We start from the raw sequence: 22,700 nt of genomic DNA on the forward strand, positions 1-22,700 counted from the left end.
TCTAGATGTCAGACTTCTTCCTAAATAGGACTTAAAAGAAACAGAGTTGATAGGACTCATGCTAGCGTTCAGAGTTTAGTTGTTATGAGATGGGGGCACTTTCACTTGCCAGTCAATTTTGGTGCCACACTCCGTAGCCCTCTTCCAGGTGTTTCAGCTTCAGGTAGCTACGTGTTAAATAGAACAGGGCTATTTTATATAGTTTTTGATGAGCAGCATGGTGGTGGTTCTGAGCAAAGCTGATATGAGCCAATGAGAATGTAACCCCTGCTTCTAGCAAAGATTGAAATCTCTAGCCAGAATAAAAGTTGTGTCCCTTTTCATCAACAAATGAGAACACAAGGCATCATCTTTGTGAATTCTTGCAATACTTCCTCTGGAAAATTACACTATATGTAAAAAATATTATATGCCATATTAGCTTATGCAAAACATCTTGGGACATATATTGAACACTGCTGGTTTAGCTCGGATCTGCAAGCTGCTTTCCATAGGCCCCTCTTGCAGTATATCCTTTGGCCAGATTTGCACAACTCTATGTTCTTTCCATCAGCACACTTGCAGAAATGTCCATTCTGAAGTTAGAACAGAGTCTTTATGAAAAGCTTCTCCATGTTCCTTTATTGTTCTATTCTTGTTCGTAGTTCATGGTTACATTCTGGGTGCCATTCAGCCCAGTGGGTGGTTGTCACCACTTGCCCTGTAATCCCAAGTGCTTTAAATGCTCTGTCGATGCAGCTCCCCATGCCTGGGATGTGCACAGTCAGCAACAAGCATGCACTCTGCACAGCACAGGGACACAATGCTGAGCCAGTACTCTGACTTCAGCAGTTTTCCTCATGTAGCAACATAGTCACTCCCTGGTTTCCACCAGCTTTGGTTACACCTGGCAAGATGACCCCAACTCCACACCCCACCATCTCCCCCACCGTCCTGAATATTCCCAAAACCGTGTGCTCTGCAATGTCCAGCCCTTTCCTGAACCACTCAGAGGAATAATAAGGTTTGTTTGCTCCTCTAAAGAGACAAACTGCATAGCGTATCACTATATTTAGAGTGAACTATCACTTCAGTTCAAACAGAGCACTGAGTTGGTTTAGATTTAAAGTAAAATAAGTTTATTAACAAAAGAATATGGGACTTTAAGTGAGATCAAGTATAAGGAATAAAGTTAGAAAGGGTAATGAACAAAAGTAAAAATATGCTTTCTAGTGACTAAGACTTAACAAAACTACAGTCTTGGTTCAAGGTAAGATTTTCACCACACTACCTTACAGATCACCTTGGTAACGACACTACCTCAAACTCAAAGGGTCTTTCACAACAAGCTTTTGGTAGCTTTTTCACTTTCCATACAGTTTTTAGATTTTACCCTACAGCTCTGTCATTCAACTATAGCACTGTATTATTGTATTAAACATAACATGATGGTTGTGCGTGTGTGTGTGTGTGTCTATAAAGAACTTCTAGGCATAAAGCATATCATAAGGATAAAAGAGGAAGGTATTTCACAACTAGCAAGGTTTGACTGTTAGCTTAGTTTACTAGCTGCTACAATTACTTAAGTCTCTTCTGGGAAATACATAAGCAGCATCTTCTGTCTGGTATGTTTTTAAAGGCTTAGTTCTGAATTAGACCAATCTGTGGATGTACATTTTATTATTAAGCTCCATATATTCTGTCGTTGTGAGCTCCCCATATGTGTTGGAGGGCTCAAGGGGATACTATGTGAATTATTATGCCTCCCAATGCTCCTGATCAAGTGATGTAACTCCACATGATCCCTAATGGAGGGCTGCAACTAAAATCCATAACACAGGATATAAATTAAAATGACTAGTAAAGCCTAGAGTAAGTCAAAGTACACCTCTACCCCAATATAACGTGACTGATATAACACGAATTCAGATATAATGCGGTAAAACAGCACTCTGGGGGAAAGGGTCTGCACACTCTGGTGGATCAGCGCGTCAGCATGTCGGGCTGTGACACACCGCTCTGAGCGGCGTGTTAAGGGTGCCGGGCCGGGGCCGAGAGGTTGGATAAGGGGCAGAGGGTCTCAGGGGGCAGTCAGGGGACAGGGAGCAGGGGAGGTTGGATGGTTTGGAGGTTTTGGGGGCAGGGCAGTCAGGGGACGGGGAACAGGGGTGTTGGATAGGGCATGGAAGTCATGGGGGTCCTCTCAGGGGGCAGAGGTGTGGATAGGAGTCAGGGCAGTCAGGAGACAGGGGGCAGGAGGGGTTGGATGGGTCAGAGGTTCTGAGGGGTCAGTCAGGGGGTGGGAAGTGACTACTAATAACGGAAATGCTCGAGGACAAAGCAAGTTCGATATAATGCAGTTTCACCTATAACACGGTAAGATTTTTTGGCTCCCGAGGACCACGTTATATCAGGGTAGAGGTGTATATGGGAAGAGGAACAGTTGCTGTGAATGCACGAGCCTGATTCATGAGACTCTGGCTATTCCAGATGTGGGTTTTCCCTGTCAAGATGGTGTCAGCCATGATGAATTATAAGGAAACTGGGATGTGTGTTCTTATTATTACCTTCATGAGGAGGGAGAGACTGGAATTGTTACTTTTTGTGGATTTTTTTTTATTTGCAGACCATTATTAATTTCACTTCTAATATCTTTTTCATAGATTCCACTTTCAAATGAGTGGGGGAAAAGCCCACAATATGCTCTCAAATGAATTTTTGAGGGTTACAGGGGAAATTATATTGAGCCAATAAATTTAATCAGTCAAATTAATAACCGCAAAATGCATAAAACACTCCTCCATGAAGGGTGGTTATTTTCCCCCAGTCACGTGAAAGATCCAAATAACTCATGTGTCATCGTTAAAAATTTTCTCCTGTAATTAAAGCAGAGAACAGTCATCCTTCATGGATGAGGCTTTCTACAGTATTTAGTCAATAGAAATGGCTTTTTTTAAAAGACTCCTTAAATCATTGCATGTAACGGCAAGTTATTTGCAATCAGTCAATGGCTGCTTACAACACAGATGTATGTTTCTGAGCACGTGTGCTGAATGATAAGCCATAAAGTATTCCCGTCAGCTTATTGTTACTGCTGTTAGTATAGAACATGAGCGCTTGCTTTCAGGGACATGGCGTGTTCTTTTGTGATGTTGTGTATATAAGAAGCCAAACCTCAGCAAATGTAATGATTACTGAAAGTTATTACTAATGCACAATAAAACAGAATCAGACATTGCTAGTGTTAAATAAAATATCATCAGATTTGTTACCAGTCTCCTCCTGAGAATAGCATTTGCAATCCATTTATATTTGGTGTATAGTTATGACACGATAAATGTAAGTCTGGTAAATAACACCAAGTGACAAGAAAAGTTTGGTTCATTTTCAACTCATTTTTATAGAACATACATCCATGACCAGATTTTCAAAGGTAAAAAACTCTTACAAAAAACATTTTGCATGTTGGCATGTACCAGTGTTAGTTTCTGCAGGTGAGCAAATGCTTTTTTCAGGTGAACATGACTGGAAATTCAGCCCTTCATATTTAAGAAAATTGTGAGGCGCTTCAAGGGAGGAAGGGTGGTCTAGAGGGGGCACAAGCCTGGGTGTCAGGGAAAAATGGGTTCTATTTTCAGTTCTGCCTTGTAATTGCCATCTGATTCTGGGCAATCATCAAAGGCCTAATTCTCCATTCCGTTGCCACAGTTACACATCAGTGTAACTCCACTGAAGTGGAGACTCGGGCTTATTCACTCTGTGTCCCTCTCTGGAAAATAGGAGTAATAATGTTGACCTGAGTCAAAGTTGTTGTGAGGCTCTTGAGTGTTTGTAATATGATCTGAGATTCATGGCAAGAAAGTGCTATATAAATTCAAAATAATAATAGTAATACCATTTTTAAACCAATTACGCTTAAAACTACAGCTTTATTGTTTAATGAATTCTTAATGTATTTCATTTCAATTTATTTTATGATAACATTGTGGCAAAAAGTCTGTATTTGCCAACAGTTACCACACCATGGTATCTCAGATGCAGAAATATTTACCTACTCATAGTAACAGGCTATAACTACAGTATCTCAGATATTGAACAAACATTTTCTTTTTAAAAATAATTTAAACTGAATCTTCTAATTGTACCCGTCACTGAACTAATATCCACACAATCTAAGACACGTTCCTGATCCATCTGGGTAGACCCTGGAAGCCAACTGAAGCCCTGCTGATGATCAGTGGGTATCTGTGCTGGCTAACATGACAATAAATTACCTTTTTGGCTGGGACAGTCCCCTTTTTAAGCTCTGTCCCAGACATCATGACTCTTTTGTCAAAACTGAGTATTTTCCCCATTTGATCTTGCCCTGTGGGAGTCCTGAAGAATGTTCGAGCAAGAGCAAATGGGACAAATGTCCAGTTTTGCCAAAAAAGTTGTGATGTTCATGATGTCAAGTGGGGCTCAGGCCAGCAGCGATGGCAGGCAGCTCATGTTCTCTCAATGCAATTAGGTGAAGAGAGGGCAGGGAAGGAGGGAAATAAGAGCAGAGTGGGTCAAGAAGTGGTACAATCAGGAGGGGATAGGAAAAAATAGGAGGGAGAAGTACTGGGGCAGAAGGTCTATATCCACTCTCAGTGTTCTGTTTTCAGTTTAGGGAAATATGGACACCCAAATGCTGGCACAAGATTCACCTGAGTAGATCAGCCTGCAGGATCAGAGCCGTTTTGTTACTGGTGATAGTAAAATGGTAATTTGGTAAATGTTGATTTTTTTTTTATGGTAACTTTTGTTTCCTTATTTTTTTATTGGCTATCATTATCTGCTTTTTTAAAAGGGATTAACAGCAATGTACCATGTAGGAGCTTTGTTTCTGAGTTCAAAGTATACCCACTGACAATTTCCTGGAGTGTTTCACCCTGCAGTATTTTCCACATATGCATTCAAACCTTAAGTCATTAGAGCTACATGCAGCAGAATGCATTTTTGTTGCTAATTGGCTTTGAAAGTTCTTCATTTTCAGGGAGATGGGTTGTCTTTTAGTCAAGACAAAATATGGTGTCTAGAATCATGAAACAAAGCAAGCAGTGAAAGTCCTACTGAAACACAACACAGCTTTACTTTAGTGAGAACTTACTGTATTTCATAAATCTTTTAACTCATTTGAAAGCAGTTTTGTAAAGTAGCACTGATAAGCCCCAAGCACTAGTGTCTGAGTCTGTTCATAAAACTTTTCTTCTAAGACAACTACTTCCTGATTCATTACCCACGAGTAAAAGAATGCAGGAAGAAAGGAAAAAAATAGGATTAAACAAAAAATGATTTCTTATCATTTTTACTGTTCAGATTTTGCCTGGATTACAATGTCCTTTATTATCATCTCTAAATAATTTAAAGTAAGCTGAGCAATCTAAATTCTTTCTGCCTAAATTATTTAGAGTATAAATGTTTCCTGTTGAATGCTTTTGTGGTCACATTATGTGTCACAGTCTAAGTGAAAAAAACTATCTCTTTAATGCAATCATACAAAGGCAGTAGATAGAAATAATACATGAAGTGCATACTGTTATTTTGCTTCTCATGAAAATGATAAAGCACATTTCAGCAACAAAATTAATTTCTTATTTTCTTTAATAAAACCCAAGGCCTCTGGAAAAATGTGTAGGCCTTTTTGTTTTTGTTTTATTTTTTATTTTTGCACCATATGAAGTCAAAGGAAAATTTATTGTATTTGACACTACTTATGGCAAAACTAGTTTTTACTCTCATGTTTCAAGATTTATCCAGACTTTTTTTATGTAAACAATAGCCAGTGTACAGGTATAACAAATTACCTCACTCAGGGAAAGCATACCTTCTACCATGTATTCAAAATACAATGCATTATCACTCTAAAAGGACGCTTTCATATCCCATTCTGTAGTGGTCTGGTAACTCCATATTCCTTGACATTGGAGTAATGAAGAGTTTATTGTAAACTTTAAAGTCTCAGTCAAAAGTCCATTGAAATCAATGGAACGACTCCCACAGATTTCAATAGGCTTTGGTATGCTTTATAGACCATAGAATTAGAAGCTAGAGGCCAGTAGCTCTATATGATTTGTCAGGATGAATTCACTGGTCAAGAAAATTATAAAAATTCTAACCAGAATTGCTTGCAGCAATCCTTGCTATCCCAATATAATGTAAAACATTGTATTGGTGTAGCCTATTGTCAGGTATGACAGTGTCTCTGCTTTTATATATCTCTTGACATAACACATCAAGATGGCTCCCCAATATGCCAACCTCTTCATGGGGTACATTGAGTAAGAATTTCTGGAAAAAGGCACCACAAAACCGATGCTATACCTGAGATACATTGATGATAATTTTTATCTTTGGGATCGATGACCTAAACTCACTCACAGATTTCACCACAACTTCAACAACCACCACCCATGCATCAAGCTCTCTCTAGAACATTCCCACACCAGCAACAACTTGCTGGACACCACGATTAGCTTAAACAATGGAACCCTACAAACAACTATGTACAAGAAACCCACTATCACCACACTTATTTCCGCAGATCCAGCAAGCACCCCAGATGCTCCAAAAAATTGGTTAACTCCATCCAGGCACTCAGATAGCACAGAATGTGTTCTGAGGAGAAAGTCTGGGATACACACATTAACATACTTAAAACAGCCTTTACCAAATGAAGACACTCCTCCAGAGAAGTAGATTGCATCATGGAACAAGCCACCTGAACACCCTGAGAGAACCTGCTTTGAAGTGTGTGAGGAGGTGGGGGGAATCCACTTACTGCAAAACCCCACTTGTCGCCTACCACCCCATACTGGAACCCAGACAGGGTATCCTGAAGCAGTAACAACAAATATTTAAGGGGAACCACATCCTGAAAAATCTCTCCCAAACCACCACTTCTGGCCTTCAAACAACCCACTAACCTTGACAAGATCATCAAAAGCAAGCTCTCCACATACCAGGACACATCACCTCAAAGCAGCACCTGACCCTTTCAGAACAACATATACAAAACCTGCAAAGAACTCCACTCCTACAAGGATCAATACCCCAACAACACACCTTTCATGATTCATAGGTCCTACACGTGCTTATCACAACATGTGGGGGATCCTTATCCAGTGCATCAAAGGCCACAATAACAACTACATGGGTGAAACCAGACAATCACTACAATCAAATGAACTCATACAGAAAAATGATAAAAGACAAAAACACCTGATCACCCACGGGCAAACGCTTTTCACAAAGTGATCACTCCATATCTGATCTTTCAATATTTGTCATCAAGGGAAACCTGCACAACATCTTCAAAAGGCAAGCCTGGGAACTTAGTCATAACTCTGCTAGACATCAAAAATCACGGACTTAACAGGGACACTGGTTTAATGGCTCATTACAACAATTTGTAAAATTCCATGCTGCCTGATACCCTTAATTCCCCACTTCAAATCCTTTGTACATAACAATCTAACCCCCAGTTGCCCATTTCATTTCAAGTGATCACCTGTAACGTTACCCCTTCTGCTTAACTGTCTGTGCCAACTTGTATTTAGCTCAGACACTCTGCTTCCTTTCCCAGACCTGAAAAAGAGTTATGTGACCTCCAAAGGGTTGTACCTAGGGAAACCAGATGTCCCGATTTTATAGGGGCAGTCTCATAGACTCATAGATTCATAGACTTTAAGGTCAGAAGGGACCATTATGATCATCTAGTCTGACCTCCTGCACAACGCAGGCCACGGAATCTCACCCATCCACTCCCGTAATAAACCCCTAACATATGTCTGAGCTATTGAAGTCCTCAAATCATGGTTTAAAGACTTCAAGGTTCAGAGAATCCTCCAGCAAGTGACCCGTGCCCCACGCTGCAGAGGAAGGCGAAAACCCCCCAGAGCCTCTGCCAATCTGCCCTGGAGGAAAATTCCTTCCCGACCCCAAATATGGCGATCAGCTAAACCCTGAACATATGGGCAAAACTCACCAGCCAGACACCCAGGAAAGAATTCTCTGTAGTAACTCAGATCCCACCGCATCTAACATCCCATCATAGGTCATTGGGCATATTTACCACTAATAGTCAAAGATCAATTAATTGCCAAAATTTGGCTATCCCATCATACCATCCCCTCCATAAACTTATCAAGCTTAATCTTGAAGCCAGATATGTCTTTTGCCCTCACTGCTCCCCTTGAAAGGCTGTTCCAGAACTTCACTCCTATGCTGATTAGAAACCTTCATCTAATTTCAAGTCTAAACTTCCTGATGGCCAATTTATATCCATTTGTTCTTGTGTTCACATTGTTACTGAGCTTAAATAATTCCTCTCCCTCCCTGGTATTTATCCCTCTGATATATTTATAGAGAGCAATCATATTTCCCCTCAGCCTTCTTTTGGTTAGGCTAAACAAGCCAAGCTCTTTGAGTCTCCTTTCATAAGACAGGTTTTCCATTCCTCAGATCATCCTACTAGCCCTTCTCTGTACCTGTTCCAGTTTGAATTCATCCTTTTTAAACATGGGAGACCAGAACTGCACACAATATTCCAGATGAGGTCTCACCAGTGCCTTGTATAACGGTACTAACACCTCCTTATCCCTACTGGAAATACCTCTCCTGATGCATCCCAAGACCGCATTAGCTTTCTTCACGGCAATATCACATTGGCAGCTCATAGTCATCCTATGATCAACCAATACTCCGAGGTCCTTCTCCTCCTCTCTTACTTCCAGCTGATGAGTCCCCAGTTTATAACAAAAAATTTTGTTGTTAATCCCTAAATGCATGACCTTGTACTTTTCACTATTAAATTTCATCCTATTACTATTAGTCCAGTTTACAAGGTCATCTAGATTCTTTTGTGTGATATCCCAGTCCTTCTCTGTTTTGGCAATACCTCCCAGCTTTGTGTCATCCACAAACTTTATTAGCACACTCCCACTTTTTGTGCCAAGGTCAGTAATAAAAAGATTAAATAAGATTGGTCCCAAAACCGATCCCTGAGGAACTCCACTGGTAACCTCCCTCCAGCCTGACAGTTCACCTTTCATTATGACCCATTGTAGTCTGCCCTTTAACCAGTTCTTTATCCATCTTTCAATTTTCATATTGATCTCCATCTTTTCCAATTTAACTAATAATTCCCCATGTGGAACCATATCAAATGTGTTACTGAAATTGAGGTAAATTAGATCCACTGCATTTCCTTTGTCCAAAAAATCTGTTACCTTCTTAAAGAAGGAGATCAGGTTGGTTTGGCAAGATCTACCTTTTGTAAAACCATGTTGTATTTTGTCCCAGTTACCATTGACCTCAATGTCCTTAACTACTTTCTCCTTCAAAATTTTTTCCAAGACCTTGCATACTACAGATGTCAAACTAACAGGCCTGTAGTTCCCCGGATCGCTTTTTTTTCCTTTCTTAAAAATAGGAACTATGTTAGCAATTCTCCAGTCATACGATACAACCCCTGAGTTTACAGATTCATTAAAAATTCTTGCTAATGGGCTTGCGATTTCATATGCCAGTTCTTTTAATATTCTTGGATGAAGATTATCTGGGCCCCACAATTTAGTCCCATTAAGCTGTTCAAGTTTGGCTTCTACCTCGGATGTGGTAATATCTACCTCCATATCCTCATTCCCATTTATCATCCTGCCATTATCCCTAAGCTCCTCATTAGCCTCATTAAAGACTAAGTCCTGATTTTTGGGTCTTTTTTCTTATATAGGCTCCTATTATGCCCCCACCCCTGTCCCAATTTTTCACATTTGCTGTCTGGTCACCCTAGTTGTACCTTCCACCAGCAGAAACTGGTCCAATAAAAGATTACCTCACCTACCTTATCCCACACCAAGGAAAAGCCATAGACTTAACAGAAAGCAGTTCCTAGAGGCACTGTTTCTCATAAGAAAAATGACTGGACACCTCCGAAAGCAAAATAAAAATAATCCCTTTCAATGTGTTAAAGTGCACTTATTCCACAGAATAGCAAATTTAAAAAAAAATTAAGAAGGGATTAAATAAACACAAATCCCTGCACCAGAGCTATAGAATAAAAATGAATTACTTAGTAAATACCTCAGCTCTGACACCTTTAAAAAAAAACAAACAAACCAAGAACCCTGTACAAAGAAATAACTTTTGTGAGAAACCCAAAATTGTCTCATAGAGTGAAAGGTTCACTTACACTCCAGCCTCATGTAGAAACTCACCCATGAACACAAGATGTACGTGCCACTTAAATTCCACTCTGGGACTATGTAAACCCTATATAAGTAGTATTTAAGTGGTGCATAGACCTGATGGTTCTTTGCACAGGGGTGAATTCAGTCCATAATGAAGAACCATTGCTGTGACAATTTAACTTTCTGCGGGACCCTTTTATAAATAGGCATATACTTTTGCTGCTCTCTCTCCAAACAACCTGTTTTTGTCCAACAGTCACACTCATTGTTCCCATTTATGCGATTAGCCTGGGGTAGTTACCAGCATGGTATGTAGTCTAGTATTTTCTGTCTTCCACAGTTTTTTTTTTTTTTTTTTCCTGAGAATATTAAATACCCGATGGTTCTTGGCTTTGTGTCTCATTTTTCCTCCCTTCCAAAAAATGGATAATGAGGTGTCAGGTAGCAAACACAGTGCATGTATTTACCATGGTTATTATGCAATATCATAATTATAATGTAACCAACTGGCTAGTTTGTATGTCAACTGAATTGTACTGGATGTAATCAGAACTGCTCAGCTGTACACCATAGATCCTATGTTGCTTACAGCTATGGGAATTTGTCCTTTATTTCAAGTAGTAAGAGGTCTTTACTTCTGGAAGAGGAGGCTCTGATTTCTATCCTTGTCACCAAGAAGTTCCAAATGCCCTGGAGTGTGTGCCATCGAATGGCCCTACTGTGTATCATAGTGACAACTATGTAGTCATAGCCATGGATTTGCTACAATATTTGTCAATATATTCTGGACTTTTGCTTGTTCTTAGTAAAAATAAGCCCAATTTTCTGAGCACACAACAGAATGGAAACTTTTTATAGCAAATCAAAGAGCGGATTTCAGCATTTCACGACATGTGACATGAATCATGTTAAGAGGGAAAAGCATGCCACCCAATGCTTTTCTGACTGGGCATATCAGGGTTGGCAGTAGCAAACCTTTCACTCCCTGCTGTGCATCCTACTTGCTACGACAACCTTAATTGCTCTTTCAGTCTAATGTCTCACTAACAATAATCGTGACTTGCCAGAGCAGTTACATGACTTTGATATACAGGGCTCAATTATGGTTCTTATACATTTGAGCTATGCTAGGTCACCAACCCCTTGAGCCCTCTCCCCAGTCTAGCACACCTTTTGCAGCGCGAAGTACAACTTGGTCTATATTGGTTTGTTTATTCCTTTCGATTATTAATTTAAATACTCCCATTTCTCTGAAACCCTATTACCCAAAACTCCATATTATCTGAATTCCCTTCCTTGTCCCCCAGCATGGAGACACATTCTGCAGAGAGGAATGTATCTCCATGCTGGGGGACAAGGAAGGGATTAGGATAATGTGGCAATTAGGATAATGAAGCAGAGACCTGGCCTTGGCCAAGACTGCATGAAAAGGCCCCCCTGCAGCTGAATGGCTCCTGCCCTCTCAATTGTCTGAATTCCTAATGATCCAAACAAAATTCTTGTCCCCCATGCTATACTGTAAATATATCTGGTAGTACAACTTTCCTTTCCAGCTGTACAAAGAACTAGTCAGGAGGGTCTGACCTGTGATCTAGCTTGGTGTAAGAGAGGACTATAACTCCTTTGAAGTCAGTGGTGTTACATGGATGCAAAACTTGGGCAAGTCAAAATAGAATCAAGTCCTATGTCTAGTTGTAGATAGATATTGCTTAAAACGTAGATTACAAGCTCCATGGCTCAGGGACAATCTTCTATGTCTGTAAAGCACCATGCATATTTATGTTATTACCACCAAATCTTTAGCTGGTATAAATTGGCATCACGCCATTGACTTCAATGGTACTAGACTGCTTCACACTAGTTGAGGATCTGGCCCAATAACTGTAACAAGTTATACACAGTGTATTTTTACTTATTATCAAAATTACTCCTTCCTTCACAAATTATTTCTCGTGATATTTCTCAGGTGGGCTGACTACAAGGAAAATGCATTTGGATAGAACAGACTGGAAAATCATGGGAAGATTGGAAACGCAAACATTGGCTTGCGCAGTAATGACATTTTATTGTAGACATTTAAAATATCTAGAACTTTGTTTCATTTTTGTATCTCTTTCTCATGTTTTTATTATGTTCTTTATCTGTAACTATTGTACAACTTTTAAAGCTTATTTTTCTACCATCACATCCCCTTTTGCTTTCCTTGTTCAGTCTTTGCAAACAAAATCTAGTGAAACTTGCCTTTCACAACCATGCAAGGGAGCAACAAAAATGGATTGCTTAGCATAGACAGTCACTTATTAAAATTCTAGTAGAACTATACTCAGTAAGTTTGAGGAAACTTATGGAGAGTTTCTTAATACAGGAGATTGTCAGGGAGCATATCCTTACCTGGTGTAAATGGTCACCCCTTCACTAAAGTCAACAGAGACGCAACAGTTTATCATAGCTGAAGATTGGTCTCTGTAATTTATTGAGGGCAACGCAAGGCCCAATTTTTTAGTTCCTGAGTATTTCTTGTAATAGCTACACGAGGGGTGGATGGAAAACCATTGTGGTTCACAAAATAATATGAGGCTTCAAAATTTTTCTTCCTATAAAGAACAAAGCTAAGATCTTTTGAAGGCTTTCAAAGACTTCCTCTGGCATGGTGGTTGGGTACTAGCCTGCAGTGTAAAAAAAAACCTAGGTTCAAGTCCTTCTCCCTAACAGAAGAACATTTCAGGGTGAATAAAACAGCTTTCTGTGATGAGAAAATACTTAACCAGCTCTAATTCACATATGCTATTTCTGTGGAAGGATGGATCATCAATATAAAGTGCAGAGTTAGATCTTTTCATCGGTGAGGGATTTTAGAATTTCAGTGCTATAAACCAATTAGAAATATTTTTTGCCTTTTTTTAGTAGTAATTCCCTCTTGGAAGGAGTTTGATTATCTAGTACACACCTTGGTAGTCACTGTCCAGAGTGTGCTTATAGTCTATATCCAGTGCTAGTTAACAATTGTGGCAAAGAATATAAAGAAGCAGGGTTTCATTCATCATAAATCGCAGGATAAAGAGTATAAGCATATTCCTTAATACCATTCAATTTCCCATTAATCCAACCAGTCCTTGTGCATTAGCCACTAAGAGAGGCTGCCTCTTTGTGACAGCATAACATATAGATAGGATATAGACTATATAAGGGAAATAATATGCAAAAAAGTTTGCACATTTGTAGTTCACTCTCTAATAACTCCAGGCCACATTGCATTTTGACTACTCCTTGGAGCAAATGCAAATACATCTGTCCTGCCATGCAGATAATCCATGAGAAAGAATTCAGAGTAACAGCCGTGTTAGTCTGTATTCGCAAAACGAAAAGGAGTACTTGTGACACCTTACAGACTAACCAATTTATTTGAGCATAAGCTTTCATGAGCTACAGCTCACTTCATCGGATGCATACTGTGGAAACTGCAGAAGACATTATATACACAGAGACCATGAAGCAATACCTCCTCCCACCCCACTCTCCTGCTGGTAATAGCTTATCTAAAGTGATCACTCTCCTTACAATGCGTATGATAATCAAGTTGGGCCATTTCCAGCAAAAATCCAGGTTTTCTCACCCCCCCACCCCCCTCCAAAAACCACACACACAAACTCACTCTCCTGCTGGTAATAGCTCATCCAAAGTGACCACTCTCCCTACAATGTGCATGATAATCAAGGTTTCAGAGTAACAGCCGTGTTAGTCTGTATTCGCAAAAAGAAAAGGAGTACTTGTGGCACCTTAGAGACTAACCAATTTATTTATTTATTTGAGCATAAACTTTTGTGAGCTACAGCTCACTTCATCGGATACAATACACATTGTAAGGAGAGTGGTCAGTTTGGATGAGCTATTGCCAGCAGGAGAGTGAGTTTGTGGGGGGGGGTGAGAAAACCTGGATTTGTGTTGGAAATGGCCCACCTTGATTATCATGCACATTGTAGGGAGAGTGGTCACTTTGGATGAGCTATTACCAGCAGGAGAGTGAGTTTGTGTGCGTATGGGGGTGGGGGGGTGAGAAAACCTGGATTTGTGCTGGAAATGGCCCACCTTGATTATCATGCACATTGTAGGGAGAGTGGTCACTTTGGATAAGCTATTACCAGCAGGAGAGTGAGTTTGTGTGTGTGTTTTTTGGGAGGGGGGTGGGGATGAGAAAACCTGGATTTGTGCTGGAAATGGCCCACCTTGATGATCACTTTAGATAAGCTATTACCAGCAGCAGAGTGGGGTGGGAGGAGGTATTGTTTCATGGTCTCTGTGTATATAATGTCTTCTGCAGTTTCCACAGTATACATCCGATGAAGTGAGCTGTAGCTCACGAAAGCTTATGCTCAAATAAACTGGTTAGTCTCTAAGGTGCCACAAGTACTCCTTTTCTTTTTTCATGAGAAAGAAGAGATTCTTTGTTACTAAGCCACAAAAACAGAACGCTCATTGTAATTCCTTACCTACCCTGTAGTTTGTCAGGCTTTCTTGTGATCCCAAGTTATCACTACAGTACGCAGCAAATCAATACTTCTTTGTGATGGTTTAGAGATCATTACAAGCAGAAGCTACAACACCAAATATTTATATAACTTTTTTTAATGAAACTATTTTGGCATTTAAAGTAGCAGGCTAAGGGGAGTTAATGGTTCAAGGGATTGTTATGGGATATTTTACATATATGTTAAATTTTAGCCCAGGTGAGTTGTGACCAAACATTGACAGTTCAGTGAAATGCTATGCAGAAAGAATTGTGGTCTGGAGTTAGTCCACATCACAAAATCACTATCATCATTGGCAGTCTGTGCAGAAACTATCAAACAGATATGAAGTCTAAACTTCCTTCTGATGGTTTCTCCAGGTCAGGATTGAGGTCCTTGGGCGGGGCGATGTGAGGAAAAGTGTGCTCCTGCTGCTAAATCTCTTATGTGAATAAAGATTTCAGATCCAAAGGCTGTCAATCTAATAACGTTTGTGAGCACTTTGTTCTCTTAAGTAGCCTATACTCTCCCTTTATTTAATACTCAGTGCACATGACAGGCAGTGGCCTGAGCTAATGGCTTTAGCAACTGAATAAGAAAAAGTTTATTACAAATGCATTTTATTGACTGCATCAGAAACATGGTTGTTTTTAAAAAGTATGTAACAAACGGCTGCAGTAATATCATAATATGAGGTTCTACATGGGAAGATGCCATTCTTAACTTGCACAGCTCTTGCAGCGCTGTAACCCATTCTCGTTGCAAGAGGTACACTTGAGGGCTTTGAAAGAGTCTGTAAAACAGTTCCGAAACACAGACATCTTGCTTCCACGGCACGCTGAGCACGGAAGGAAGCCAAAACCACCACAGGAAGGGCATTCATGGGGATGCTGCACTCTCTGCGCAGGGAAAAAGAAAGCAAGAGAAGAAAAGCGTTACTCCATTAATGACTGTAATCTCTAGCAAAATGAGGATTCTGAGTCGGAATTCACTCTGCAATATCGTAGAATACCAGGGTTGGAAGTGACCTCAGAAGGTCATCTTGTCCAGCCCCCTGCTCAAAGCAGGGCCAATCCCCAATTTTATTTTATTGCCACAGATCCCTAAATGGCCCCCTCAAGGATTGAACTCACAACCCTGGGTTTAGGAGGCCAATGCTCAAACCACTGAGCTATCTCTCCCATCCCCCCAATTCCTATTCTAGGAAACAGCAAAATCTGGACACCGAACTCTGGTTTTTGTCGTCCTACTGCCATAGAATCTTGCGTTATCTGTCCTTTAAGGTGGTAAGAGCAGCATTCAGTGATCAGCCAAATTCATTACAAGTTGGTATATCTAACATAATGCTTAAGGGTTTGTGTTTTCATTTGCCAAAAGAATTAGCCAGGTTCTAAATATTTTATTGTCTAGTTATGATCTATTAGATAACTTAACTGGCCTGTTCTAAATTCTGGGGTAAGAAACATGGTGTTTTGTGTTTATATTATATATGGTGCATATTATAATAGTATGACATGTATAATTTTTCATGTTTATGTTTGAATTGTGTGATTCAGCATTTGATAGTTGCTCATATCTTAAAATGATTCATACCACCTAAGCAAGGCAGAGCTCTTTAGAAAACAGGTATATACAAATCTAAGTATTGAGGAGATTATCTTAGGCTTTAATTGTAAAAGATATATACCAGCCATGGGTCTGATTCTTCTCACATTTGTATAAATCAGGAGTAAATGCCTTTGAAATCAATAGTTACACTGGGGAAACTGGTGTGAGCAAGGAGAGAATAAGACTCAAATCTCTCAGTTGTTCCTGAATTGTTTTAATAATAATAAATTTGTTAGTTTCTAAGGTGCCACAAGTACTCCTTTTCTTTTTGCGAATACAGACTAACACGGCTGCTACTCTGAAACCTTTAATAATTCTGTCTTTATTTTCTTTTTCTTTATGATGCATTAAAGAGATTTAAGAAGCAGACTTAAATCTCTTTTGATGAAAACATCACCCGTTAATTTAACGATCATCCTGGAGTTTTACGTGAGAGAAATGAAATATAGCAAGTACTTACAGTAGCACACGTATGTGGGCTTTTTTAGAGCTGCTGTGTTGAGTGAAGGCTTTTAGGGTTCATTTATAGAAGAAAGGCAGTTATATATACAATCCCTGTTAGTATTTCCCAGAGGTATCATACTTAAATAATTAGTAAATTATGCTAAAATATGTACAGCGAACATACCGCTTTTTTGTAATTTCATCAAACGCAACAGAAGTGATGCAAAACTGTCCAGAAAAATAGTTGTCTACTAGTAATGCAGATCAGTGTGCATAGCCATGTAAAAAGCAAAAGGATGAGGAAAGGCAGATCCGTAGCTGGTATAAGTCAGTACAGTTCCTTTGAAGTCAATGTCAGTTCATTTCAGTTGAGGATCTGGCCCAAGAATCTCTTAAATTCTTGTTTCCTAATGTATCTGATATGCTGCATGGAGCAGCATGAGATGTGCCCCTGAAGCTGGGTGAGGGCAAGGGAGTGGTCCAGACCAATGACAGCGCAAGCTTCCCAAATGTTGCACTGATAGCATGGCAAGGTTATAGAGGGGCATGATTAGTTTTATCTTGGGGCTCAACCTTCTAATGCTTGGAAAAGACTTGTGGAAAGCTTCTGTGCTTAAAATGTTTGCCATATGTTTGATAGATGTGCTACATAAGTATACATGCAAAACTAGATAAATAAATCAGTGGTATGTAAAATGCCTACCTGATCCTGAGATATATAATCTCTACACAAAGCTGCAGAAAAAGATCCCAGCCAAAATGCTGTGGGAAAACATAACTTCCTGACCCCAATTTGGCCATTAGATCATCCCTGTGTGTGTGTGTGTGTGTGTGTGTAAGAATTATCATGCTGAAGAAGCCGATCCACTATATACCAATGTTAGCCAAAGGCAAAGCGAGCTTTTGAATTCTTGTCAGGGAACAGAAAGTCAAACTTAGAGGTAACGTGAAATCCCTCTTGTTTTTCCCTGCATCCCACAAAAGTGGCTTTTACCACTGTCTCATTCAGCAAGCAATTCCTATTTTTGATTAGTCTCTGTGGGGAAGTGTTTATAGCAAAATTCATTTTTCATATCTAGCAATGCCCGCATTTTCTGTGGCAGCTTATGATACTAACCTTTTTACTTATATGGATATTTTTGCAACTAACTCCAAAATTAAAAGAGAACGACATTCTTATAATTAAATTCCTAAAATTTCTATTTCTGGCATCATGTGAAAAAGCAATGGTGTGCCACCTAGCAACACTTAGTGAAGGGATGTAACTAGGGCTGTCAATTAATCACAGTTAACTCATGCGATTAAATAAAAAACAATCACGATTAAAAAAAATTAATCATGATTAATCTCAGTATTAATCACACTGTTAAACAACAGAATACCAATTGACATTTATTAAATATTTTGCATGTTCTTTTACATTTTCAAATATATTGATTTCAATTACGACACAGAATACAAAGTGTACAGTGCTCACTTTAAATCATTTTGTTTACAAATGTTTGCACTGTAGGAATGATAAACAAAAGAAATAGTATTTTTCCATTCAACTCATACAAGTATTGTAGTGCAATCTCTTTATCGTGAAAGCGCAACTTACAAATGTAGATTTTTTTTGTTACATAACTGCATTCAAAAACAAAACAATGTAAAACTTTAGAGCCTACAAGTCCACTCAGTCCTACTTCTTGTTCAGCCAATCGCTAAGAGAAACAAGTTTGTTTACATTTACAGGAGATAATGCCCGCTTCTTATTTAGAGTGTCACCTGAAAGTGAGAACAGATGTTCACATGGCACTTTTGCAGCCAGCATTGCAAGGTATTTACTTGCCAGATATGCTAAACGTTCATATGCCGCTTCATGCTTCGGCCACCATTCCAGAGGACATGCTTCCATGCTGATGATGATCATTTAAAAAAAAAAATGAGTTAATTAAATTTGTGACTGAACTCTTTGGTGGAGAATTGTATGTCTCCGGCTCTGTGTTATAGCATGTCTCAGATTATGACCCAGTATGTTGTTCATTTTAAGAACACTTCACTGCAGATTTGACAAAATGCAAAGAAGGTACCAATGTGAGATTTCTAAAGATAGTGCAGCACTCGACCCAAGGTTTAAGAATCTGAAGTGCCTTCCAAAATCTGAGAGGGACGGGGTGTGGAGCATGGTTTCAGAAGTCTTAAAAGAGCAACACTCTGATGCAGAAACTACAGAATCCGAACCACCATAAATGAAAACCAACCTTCTGCTGGTGGCATCTGACTCAGATGATGAAAATGAGCATGTGCTGGTTTGCACTGCTTTGGATGGTTATTGAGCAGAACCCGTCATCAGCATGGATGTATGTCCTCTGGAATGGTGGTTGAAACATGGAGGGACATTTTTAAATGCAGTTATTTTTTGTACATAATTCTACATTTGTAAGTTCAACTTTCATGATAAATTCATGAGATTGCACTACAGTACTTGTATTAAGTGAATTGAAAAATACTATTTCTTTTGTTTTTACCGTGCAAATATTTATAATAAAAAAATATAAAGTGAGCACTGTAAACTTTGTATATTCTGTGTTGTAATTGAAATCGATATATTTGAAAAGGTGGAAAACACCCAGGGGTGAAAGTAAAGCCGAAGACTTACTGGTATGGGAGCCAGCTCTGGCCCTGGGAAGGGGCGGGCCCTCGGGGGGGAAGGGGCGGGGCTGAGGGTCAGCATCCCCCAGCCAGCCCATCTGCACTGCCTGGCCCACGCGGCTCGGGGCTCCAGCTGCGATTTAAAGGGCCCAGGGCTCTGGCCACTGCCACGGTAGCAGCAGTGGCAGCTGGAGCCCCGGGCACTTTTAAATCGCCTTCGGCAGCCTGGGAGGGCAAAAGGGGCAACGACATTAAAGTGCTCCCACAGCAGCGCTTTAAGCAGGGTCCTTTGCCATGGCAGCGCTTTAATGTCACTACCCCCCCGTCAGCAGCCCTGTTGGTAGGAACCCAGCAGCGTTGCCGATGGGGGGGCACAAAAGGGGCAGCAACATTAAAGTCAGCTGGTTACTGGCCAGTACTGGAGGCCACTTTTTACCGGTATGCCATACTGGCCCATACTGGCTTACTTGCACCCCTGAAAACACCCCAAAATATTTATATAAATGGTATTCTATTATTGTTTAACAGCATGATTAATCACAATTAATTTTTTTAATCACTTGTCAGCTCTAGATGTAACCCTTTGAAAAAGTGGATTTTGGGAGGGGAGGTCTAGCTTTGCCTTGAAAGAACTGAACTGGACCTACTGAAAGACTGGACTGCATATAGTGAGTTCCTGTGTTCTGGATCTTCAGTGAAAATGAGTCATGACTGAACCTTATAGCTGATTTCCGGCAAAGCCATCTCTGTAATTTGTTTCATTCTAGACCATGAAAATAAACTGGTATTAACACATCAGTGGACGTACTCTGTGTACAGTTATAATCATAGTCTGCTCTAGCCTGCTATTTATTATTTGTACTTTAGTGGCACTTAATGGCCCCTACAAAGATCAGGACACCCATTGTGCTGGGTGCTGTACATACACATAGTAAGAGACTGAGGTTACATTCTAAGCAGATAGGACAGGCAAAGAGCGGGAGAAAAGAAGTATATCTGTTTTACTGATGGGGAAAGGAGAAACCAAGCTTGACTTGCAAGAAATCACACATGAACTCTGTGATAGAGCTGGGAATTAAACCCCGATCTCGTTGGTCCCAGACCAGGGCTTTAACCACCCATCCTTCTGGAGAAGGATGCTAGAGGCCCCGCCAACAAATACAGCTTAACTACATGTAAAGCTGTCTCACTGGCCAGTCCTTTTGAGCCCAGAGGTGGCCAGTGGATGGAGGAGTGAGGGGCATTCTGCTACCCTCACTGCTACTACTGCTAAGTTCCCTCAGGAACACCCATTTGTTGAGTGGAGATGGTTTGGTCTCTTTTTCAGTTGTACTGTGTTGGATGTTGTTTTTTGTTGTGTTCATCATTGTGTTTCTCTTCTATCAGGATCAAAGAATTTGCTGTCTGATTAAATATCAGACTCCTTATGCTGGATTTGTCCCAGCTCAAATCGTGGAGATTGCATAAATAGTTCTTACAGAGGATAAATGTCTTGGGTCTTCTCCCTGTCAAATTCAGGTACGATGGATGTGGACTGTTGAGTTTGGCATAGCGGCAATCTGTTCTGATGGGGCTGGAATCTTTGCTGGTTTGTAACACTAAGTAGTTGTTGGTTTTGAAAAGCAGGATTTGTGATCAGTTTAAAATGGAAAGAAAGGAAATACCTAGCAAATAATTTAATTTTAACAGCACAACTTCCATTTGTAGTTTCTCCAGAGAGTTTGTAAAAATACAATTACCTCAATTTTGGTTAAGAGATCCTGCAGCTCCCCTGATTCATTCATTGACAGAATTTTCTCAGCTCCCTATTAGCAAAAAGAAAAAACACAGCAGATTTACCATTGAGGGGACTGGAATTACCTGAGGGTTTACTCTTGGAAATTTAACTAGGTTGAAGAAAAGATTGAATTTTGTTCACGTGAAGTATTTTTGTTATGAGATGAACCTTAGGATGACTGAAAGGTGAAAATAACCAACTCAGATTCCTGAAAAGCTGTCCAGCGTTGGTTATTGAACTCTATATTGCATTTTTCTTGTGAATTCACCACAACTTAATTATAGGTTTCAGAGTAGCAGCCGTGTTAGTCTGTATCCGCAAAAAGAACAGGAGTACTTGTGGCACCTTAGAGACTAACAAATGTATTAGAGCATAAGCTTTCATGGGCTACAGCCCACTTCATCGGATGCATAGAATGGAACATATAGTAAGAAGATGTATATACATACAGAGAAGGTGAAAGTTGCCATACAAACTGTGAGAGGCTAATTCATTAAGATGAGCTATTATCAGTAGGAGAAAAAAACCTTTGTAGTGACAATCAAGTTGGCCCATTTAGACAGTTGACAAGAAGGTGTGAGGGTACTTAACTTAGGGAAATAGATTCAATATGTGTAATGACCCAGCCACTTCCAGTCTCTATTCAAACCCAAGTTAATGGTATCTAGGTTGCATATTAATTCAAGCTCAGCAGTTTCTCCTTGGAGTCTGTTTTTGAAGCTTTTCTGTTGCAAAATTGCCACCACTAGATACCATTAACTTGGGTTTGAATAGAGACTGGGAGTGGCTGGGTCATTACACATATTGAATCTATTTCCCCATGTTAAGTATCCTCACACCTTCTTGTCAACTGTCTAAATAGGCCATCTTGATTTTCATTACAAAAGTTTTTTTCTCCTGCTGATAAAAGCTCATTTTAACTAATTAGCCTCTCACAGTTTGTATGGCAACTTCCAACTTATCTGTATGTGTGTGTATGTATGTATACATATATCTTCTTACTATATGTTCCATTCTATGCAACTTAATTATAGAGACTGTTTTCTCCTTATTTTACATTATGCACTTCCTGGCAGAATAGAAAATGTCTTGTATGTCAAAAATACAATTATATAAATATACACTGCATCAGAGAATGTAGCTAAATGATATCGGGGAAACTGTATTTCAACTATTCTGGCAGGTGAGTATTGAATTCAGACATAACATTCCTAATAAGAGTGAGTAAGGACAATGAAAATTCTGTAACAATATTGAAGTCAAAACTCTGTAGTGAATAATAATAATGTAGCCCTAGTACATTAGGCCTTTGGAGATTTCTGTGATCTGAACCAGAGTAGTAATGAAATAGTTTCTCATTTTTCTTTCTGAAAGTAAATGTTCAGAGATTACTACAAACAAAATGAACATGCCAAAGAAGATGTAAAACTTTTTATTTTCTGTTTTTTTCTTTTTGCAACTAATTGAGGGTCCAATTTGAATGTTTTGCATTTACCTTATGTAGCTATGAGTTTCTTGAATAATAATACCTAGCTCTTA

At 39.6% G+C, this 22,700-nt stretch overlaps 1 protein-coding gene and 1 long non-coding RNA gene across 2 annotated transcripts in view; one reads left to right on the plus strand and one right to left on the minus strand.

Moving 5' to 3' along the window:
• LOC122465353 overlaps nucleotides 1-12,245 on the plus strand; it is a 31,178-nt gene extending 18,933 nt beyond the window's left edge. The window contains exon 5 of the long non-coding RNA XR_006290122.1: nucleotides 12,160-12,245. This is a non-coding gene — a long non-coding RNA (uncharacterized LOC122465353). The remainder of the gene's footprint in view (nucleotides 1-12,159) is intronic.
• Nucleotides 12,246-15,104: 2,859 nt separating this feature from the next.
• Nucleotides 15,105-22,700, minus strand: part of GRXCR1 (glutaredoxin and cysteine rich domain containing 1) — a 61,164-nt gene continuing 53,568 nt past the window's right edge. Inside the window, exons 4-5 of the mRNA XM_037896436.2 lie at nucleotides 21,124-21,189; nucleotides 15,105-15,597 (exon numbers count right to left, since the gene is read on the minus strand). Coding sequence (XP_037752364.1) covers nucleotides 15,418-15,597; nucleotides 21,124-21,189 — 246 coding nt within the window. The 3' untranslated portion in view covers nucleotides 15,105-15,417. The remainder of the gene's footprint in view (nucleotides 15,598-21,123; nucleotides 21,190-22,700) is intronic.

Source organism: Chelonia mydas, chromosome 4 (assembly GCF_015237465.2).
Source record: "Chelonia mydas isolate rCheMyd1 chromosome 4, rCheMyd1.pri.v2, whole genome shotgun sequence".
Classification (NCBI taxonomy): domain Eukaryota; kingdom Metazoa; phylum Chordata; order Testudines; family Cheloniidae; genus Chelonia; species Chelonia mydas.